The sequence below is a fragment of the Convolutriloba macropyga genome, chromosome 1 (assembly GCF_964194025.1).
Source record: "Convolutriloba macropyga chromosome 1, txConMacr16.3, whole genome shotgun sequence".
NCBI lineage: Eukaryota > Metazoa > Xenacoelomorpha > Acoela > Convolutidae > Convolutriloba > Convolutriloba macropyga.
Window position 1 is genome coordinate 74,768,198 of NC_134468.1, and position 7,138 is coordinate 74,775,335.

The window sequence follows — 7,138 nt, forward strand, 5'->3', positions numbered from 1 at the left end:
ATTCGGCCATCTAAATCGTAAGCCAAGTAACATTGTGGTAAAGTATAGCACAAAAAGGGGAGATTCTCTACTAGGTACCAAAAGGGGCAATTGAATACATCCTATTACTATAATAAGCATTTTTTCATTAAAGTGTAAGGAAAGTTTTTTCGACCGGGAAATTTTATAGCACTATCTTGAATAACTATTTTGTTCTTATATTAAATTGAATTGTCGCCATTTATCACCACGAGTATTGGAAAATATGTTTCAACTAGATAATTTAAGCATAGACAATTTTTATGGCATTTGAATATGGACAGAAAGTAGAATGGTAATAATATATAAATTATTGGTAATGGATAAACTATTGGTCTTGTAGTCTTTTAAACCTATATGTTTTTGACGATAATGCATTGTATATGTAAGCTTTTCGCGGCCAAGTTAGAAACGATGTGGTCACAGATTATAAAAACGGTCCAGGATATAAATTTCAGTGCTCAATTAACGAGGCCTACAACTTATGTGTGCAATTTTTTGCGCCTTACGGCATCAGTAAATTGGATAACGACAATCGATATTTAGAATTACTTGAATTATGAAGTAGCGACACGACACATTATTTACATGTGCCAGTTGACTCGTGAAAGATTCGGTTATTTTTGTGCCTTTATTTCTTTATCTTACACCCCTAAACTCTAATTTTTCTACTTCTTTAGCAGGAAAACTATTGAAGCTGTGTAAAATTATACTTCCATGCTCTATTCACGTCAGCGATTGACAAATCCTTGACCCAGGGAGCACCATTTGTTATATTTCTCGTTTAGCATAACTTTTGCTGCGCTATCTGATTGTAGTATGTCAACTCACATACCCATATCAGTGTAGATCAGAACATTGTAAGTAAATTGCTTGAACGATATTTGGATTAATCGGACCCGATACAACCAACGGGATTCAAATCTCATGTCTATGTCGAATCAATTTTGATCAAATTTTTAATTACTCTTCATGTGCACACTAAGACAAAAAAGAAACACTTCAATTCTGATCAGTATATTACAAGCAAAAATTATTTATGGTTGTAACAGTATACGTACAATTTTGAACCGACAATATTTATTGTAGTTCAAAAATTTATTAACAGATTAAAAACTGATATATATATATATATATATATATATATATATATATATATATATATGTATATATATATATATATATACTAAGGAAATCTTAGAACACTAAGACTTGCCAGTTTGGTAGTGAAATTGGAGGTCTTTGAGGCATTCCTAGATACTATTATAAGAAATCGAATATTTTGTTTTCCAAGCATGAAGCAAACGAGCTGGCGTATTACAATCAATCCCCGAACAGATCTTATAGAGCATCTCAGATTTTTCTCAAGTAAAATTATTGCGGTATTAAAATGCTCGAGTGAAAGGCCATAGAATTAATTTTTCCCGGTAATCCTACAAGGATCTAATATGATGTCAAACAAATAATAACGTACTTCATAGTACAATCCATGAAAGGATGGAATCAAGAAAATATATGATCCGTGCATGAAATCAAAGAAATCGTAAGTGATCGTTGAAGGTCTCCACAGACAAAAACTCAACAGCTCTGTAAAGAACCAAGTAAATTATTGATGAAATTTGTATGTAACCAAAGAAATAAAAAATGATCTTAACCATTCATTTTAAAAAGAACTTTCCAGTTGTTTTTGGTATTTCCTGACATCTGGACAAACTTGCATGATTACTGGAATCCCGCAAGTCATATATGACCTTGAACGATGTCCGCAAAAATTTTGTGATGCGAAACACGGGATCAAAACCATAACAAATCCAACTGCTATTTACTTGCTTGAGCATACGTAAGTTGAGCAAATAAAAATGGAAATTGACAAACTAAGCGAAGTATAATAAGTTGCAAATTTGTCGTGAAAACAATTATTTACCTTGCTGCAAGACCGAGAATTGATTTAGAAGAAAAAATTAGTGACGGCAAAATATAATACAATTTTATCTTTGTCAGAATTCAATCTTTATTACCAGTTCAAATTTATTGCCACCTTCATTTCAAAAAGTTTAACCCCAATCCACTTTTGTGCAAAATGCATGCACAATATTAGTTCCACTAAAAATTTGTACAAAACTGAGCTCTTTTTTGCTTTCTTTTTACCAAACTTAGTACCGCTCAATCTTTGTACAAAACAGAGTGGCAATTGACCTTTGTACAATAATTAGTACCACTTCATCATCAGAAATACAGATAACTGTATTATCATTACGAAATTTTTATTGGGACTTCCTTATTAGCAACTGCAAGCCTTGAAATTGATGAGTTATTTCACAAGAAGGCATATGTAGACGAACTGGTTAAAAAAGAGAGACAAAGAAGTAAGCAGAGTGTACTAAAAACATGAAGAAAGTTATAAGACTTTATCTTCAAGTAAAGTTGAGAAAAGTTGAAGTGCTTTATCAAAGTTTATTGACTTATTAGTTGAACAAACGAACGAATTGTTCAACATATTCCATTTGTGCAAATATGAGTTTGATTTCATATTTGCTCCTAAGTTAGTATTACTCAAACTTTTGCAAGGAACCAAGGAAATCAAATATGATCCCTGCTTAAAATTAGAGAAATCGTAAGTGATCTTTGAAGTTTCCCCAGCGAAAAACTTATTAAAGAGCCAAGAAAATTATTGATGAAAGTTGCAAGTAACCGATTAAATATAATATGATCTGATTCATTGATTTTAAAAAGTACTTTTTGGTTGTTTTTGGTATTTCCCGAAATCTGAACAAACTTTGTTTGATTCTTTTAAGATTATTGGAATTCCGCAAGTCATATATGATCTTGAACGATTTTTTGAAAAATTGTGTCATGCGAAACCCACGATCAAACTAAAAATAAACCCACTTGTTTTTTACTTGCTTGAGCATATGTATATTGCGCAAACAAAAATGGAAATTGGCAAATTAAGCGGAGTATAATAAGTTGCAAATTTGTCGCGAAAACATTTATTTACCTTGCTCCAAGAACGAGAATTGATTTAAGAGAAAAAAATGGGAGTTCAAATTTCATTGCCACCTTCATTTTAAAACTTTAAACCCAATCCACCTTCGTGCAAAATGCATGCACAATACTAGTACCACTGAACTTTTGTACAAAACTGAGCTCCATTTCCCTTTCTTATTTGTCAAACTTAGTACCGCACAGAACTGAATGGCAATTGACTTTTGTGCAAAAATTAGAACGACTTCATCATTGTTCATAAATTAATGTGCTTAACGTTTGTTTTCATGCAAATTTTAGTTCCACATCATCATCAAAATTCAGTTTAGGTGTCAGATTGTTATGAAATTTCTATCAGGTGTTTCTGAAAACCTTGATTTCTTTAAATGTTTCATAGGAAAGCTCATAGAGACAAACCGCTGAAAAAAGAGACAAGATCTAAGTAGAATGTATTCAAATAATGCCTAACGGAATTTTTGAGGCTCTACATGGAAAATTTAGAACAATTAAGCGGCATTGATCTTGAATTTAATAAGAAAACAGAGGTTGAATCATATTCGACGTGTTTAAAAAGAGGCAGCAGTTTGCTATTAGTTCAATTGCTCGAGACAGGTCTTTCTTTTGTTCTTGGTATTGGTTTCTGTTCGAATTGTATTTGTTGAAGGAATGAGCAGAGTTCAGTTTCAGTAATGAAACAAACCTGCTTTGCGGAAACTAGGTGTGCTCGTTTCAAGAGAAGACAAAGAAATTATAGTTAAGTCATAGAATTACAATCGGATATTATAATTTACAGGAATGAATGATTGCTCAAAGATTAAAAAAAATTAAATTCGGTATTGTTTTCATTTTTTGACACTAAACGCCTGTGATCTGCGCGACGCAAATTTATGCATTGACTTTTGCAGAGACTATGTTCGACCCAAAAGTGGTATGAAAGACCACGATGGCTCAAATATTCCTTGAAAAAGTTTACACTCGATAATAGTGGTCAGATCCACGCAAACTTGACCCAAATTGTCGCTGCTTGACCTAAGCTCAGCCCAAGTTTTTGTCTTTGATTTTAGCTCGACCTAAATGTTATATGCCAAGCTTAAAATATTACATGCATTTCAAGAATTTCCTATTGCTTATAGATAGTCAAAGAGCATGCATTAAATTTTAAATTTCTGCAATCAAAATGATTTTTTTTTAAAAAAAAATAGGCAATTAAACTCATTGTTTATGAAGTAAGGATTGCTAAAGCTGTTCCAATTAGTTCCACTCAATTTTAATATAATAATATAGCCTGCTTATGTCAACAATTTTATGAAATGAAAGTTCTAGAAATATAAGGTTCAAGCTCGTTGACCACGTTACATGTATTATTGAAGTGCAAGTAGAATTTCAAAATTCAAATTGTTCCTATTTTGTACTTCCTTTTGCAATTCTTCTCTGTTATTGGTCGGAGATTCTTGCGCATCTAGAGAAAAAATGCTATTAAGTAATCATAATGATGCCAAAATAATGATTTCTTCGATTTATGAAGAGATCATGCTCAACGCAAGCGTATTTATGAACCACTTTTGCTCAACCCATGAAAAGACGGTGATCTACATTGACTTGCTGTGAAAGTACTTTAGCTGGACCATTGAAAAAAACTTTACCTTGACTTTAACTTGGTGCTGAGCCGAGCAACTATAGTTAATATTGGACCCCCTATGTAGAGTTATAAAGTTTTTTCAAAAGTCAAGGTCTAAATCTGCGTAATGGTTAGAGTCTTGTGTGTGCATCATTAAACGCAAATTCCTTTAAGATTTAGTCATGTCCATGAATACGAGTTCCAAAAACAATCTAGTAGATTATCAAAGACTGATCATCATCTCCGACACGAGTGTGACTAATTGTTGCCTGGGAATAAGAATGACTAGTGCTTGTATCACTTTTGTTCTATAAAACAATAAACGTAAGAGTCCGTCTTTTATGCAAGGTCGCTTCTGCTGCTCAGAGTCCTACATGCGAGTCATCAGACCCTAGTGCTTTCAAGATCTTATCCGGATGAGCAATTGATTTCATCAACATGCAATTTTAATCGAATATAAGACTGTAGCTTAGCTGATTGCAATCCAATTTTTGTGATTGAACCCAAGGTGAGTGTTAAACGAACGTCGAACGTTAAAACATATGAATTGGGTTAAAATGCGACTATAAGGTTTACTTTTATCAAAATTATCCGACCCATAGATAATAATTTTTTGATCTGTTTTGACGTTGATAGGCTACTTAACTGAAAGGCTTCTTAACTTTTAACTGCTTTTAGTTCAGCCATAAAGGGCACATTGGAAGAGAAACTTTTGAAGTTAATAGTTCCTAAGTCAAAGTTAGGAATAAAAACAACGCCATCTGCTTCTAATTTTTTTCTTATTTACGTAGTATTTTATTAAACATCAAGTTTTCCATTTCTTTTTCGTTCTGCGCATTATAACTAATAGCGCTCTTTGAAAAAGTTTGTTTTTACATTTTAGTTTTACATCTAAAGGCTTCAAAACTGAATTTGGAACGAGCTCCAAAATACTTTGAGTGAAACAAAACACAACTAGCCGAAACTGGATTCAAGCTTGCTGGTTTTAGACTGGATATTTGGTGGAATTGGAGTGGATATTTGGCCTCAATCCGTGGACAAATAAATATTTCATTTGATACCTTATCTAGATGATATTCACTCCAGAGTTGATCATTTTATTTGCTTTCACTGATACGTTTGATATTCTATTTGAGACAATTTGTCACTCATTGTATCTTCATACATAAATTTTGTTACTATATTTATGGTCAGAGTTTAATTTATGGTCACTGGCTGCAAAATGGAGTTTAAACTGAAGATCAGTCAATGCGGTTCAAATTTGATGTTACTTATTCTGATACAACTTGTAGTGACTTCTTATGGGAAGCCCAATGTCTTATTTATCCTTGTTGATGATATGGGTTTCAATGACGTTTCATACCATGGATCCACTCAGACAAAGACACCCAACATCGACGATCTAGGGACGTGCATCTGATTAGACCTCGAAATTGGTTTGCAAAATGCATTGAAAAGATGTATTTTTTCAAACAATAATCACCGTCATCATTTTTAAATTTCACGACCTTTTCTTGTACTCAAGATTGCCAAGATGTTCCCTGTATTTCGTTGTTAAAGTTGATCAATACCGGTCCCGAAATGATTCTAGTAGGTGTGGATCATAAAAACAAAGATGCGTTTGGATAGATCCTGTGAACTGTGAACACGAATTGCCAACTGTTAGTTGACACTGTTTCCGTAAAATAAAAAAGCACACTCCGTCTTATACGAGATTGGTTCTCATGGTCTAAATAGAGTGATGCTAGAACTCTAAGGTAGGCTTCTTTCGTTTCGCTGCCATTTACGATATCATAGCTTGGTCTAAATTTTTGGTTAAACAAAAGGAACTTCTGTTTAAAGTGACTTCAAATTAGAAACTCTTTAAACCATCCTTGAAAAAATAAAATGAACTGATCATTTCAAATCAAGAGACGAGGTAATTTTAGTGTTGATCACCCAAGTTGAGTGGGTCAGTAATCATCAGAATCATCCGGACAAAAGTCAACCCAGATCAGATCTATCCAGGCAGTAAACTGCCGTGATCAGACTTGAGCTTGTTTTCAGAACTACGCTCGTTTATACCTTGTGTTTAGGCAGACTCTGAGAGATATGAAAAGGCCAAGTTAAAGAAATTAATTTTAAAAGATAAGATTTCTCGGAAGTTCTTGCATGCCTATTGCAAAACATCTGGATAATTCTATTCTCACCAAAAGCGTAAACTTCCTTAATAGTTTGTCATCAAAAACTCATATTGTAAAAAGGGAAGAAGAATTTTTTTTTTAAAAAATCAAACGCATTGATCAGTCTTTTTAATACAGCAATGTTAACACCTGCCGCGACTATAAGGGAAATCTAAAACAGTGGACTAAGACTGTTTTTGGAGATTGAGAACAGAGTTCTGCCAATCTTTTCCGCCACCAATACAAAAATTGGCGGGAAAAGGCGCAAACCGGATATTAAATGATAGTTTTTCTTAAGGCCTAAATAATTGGCTCCTCTAAAAAAAATCAGAGCTCTGAAATCTCGGTCTCATCA

The 7,138-nt window shown here is 33.3% G+C and overlaps 1 protein-coding gene across 1 annotated transcript in view; it reads left to right on the top strand.

Moving 5' to 3' along the window:
- The first annotated feature begins 433 nt into the window (after positions 1-433).
- Positions 434-7,138, top strand: part of LOC142351522 (arylsulfatase J-like) — a 33,993-nt gene continuing 27,288 nt past the window's right edge. Inside the window, exons 1-2 of the mRNA XM_075403595.1 lie at positions 434-878; positions 5,505-6,031. Of these exons, the coding sequence (XP_075259710.1) occupies positions 5,826-6,031 (206 nt within the window). The 5' untranslated portion in view covers positions 434-878; positions 5,505-5,825. The remainder of the gene's footprint in view (positions 879-5,504; positions 6,032-7,138) is intronic.